The sequence below is a fragment of the Penaeus monodon genome, chromosome 21, assembly GCF_015228065.2.
Source record: "Penaeus monodon isolate SGIC_2016 chromosome 21, NSTDA_Pmon_1, whole genome shotgun sequence".
Classification (NCBI taxonomy): Eukaryota; Metazoa; Arthropoda; class Malacostraca; order Decapoda; family Penaeidae; genus Penaeus; species Penaeus monodon.
This window is the reverse complement of record NC_051406.1, coordinates 20,778,837-20,779,234: the sequence shown is the minus strand read 5'-3', so window position 1 is coordinate 20,779,234 and position 398 is coordinate 20,778,837. Positions and strand designations below refer to the sequence as shown.

General features: G+C 43.7%; 1 protein-coding gene across 1 annotated transcript in view; it reads left to right on the top strand.

The window, feature by feature from the left end:
* Nucleotides 1-398, top strand: part of LOC119586604 (sphingosine-1-phosphate lyase 1-like) — a 24,010-nt gene that overhangs the window by 14,591 nt on the left and 9,021 nt on the right. The window contains exon 9 of the mRNA XM_037935354.1: nt 27-162. Within this exon, the coding sequence (XP_037791282.1) occupies nt 27-162 (136 nt within the window). The remainder of the gene's footprint in view (nt 1-26; nt 163-398) is intronic.

Sequence of the window (398 nt, the reverse complement as noted above, 5' to 3'; positions counted from 1 at the left end):
AGTTTGACCTCCTCTTTGCTGAAAAGTACGGCCAGGCTCACAAAGGGTCCAGCGTGATCATGTACCGAAGACCAGAATACCGTCACTACCAGTACTTCGTGACACCCGACTGGCCCGGAGGCATCTACGGGTCACCGACAATCGCTGGTTCTCGACCCGGAGGTAAGTTGGAGGAGCGTGGGAATTAATACACGGTTTACTTTATATCCGTGTGTGTGGCATACAGTAGTGCCTGTGTGTATGCATGGAGATCATTGTATGTTGGGGACGCTTAGGAACTGATTCAAGGGACGTTATATATGTGTGAAATATAATATAAGATATAAGTATATTGGAGAACCTGAAAAATGAATGTATAAAACTATCTGATGGTGAAAATTAAGGATGTTAACATATAT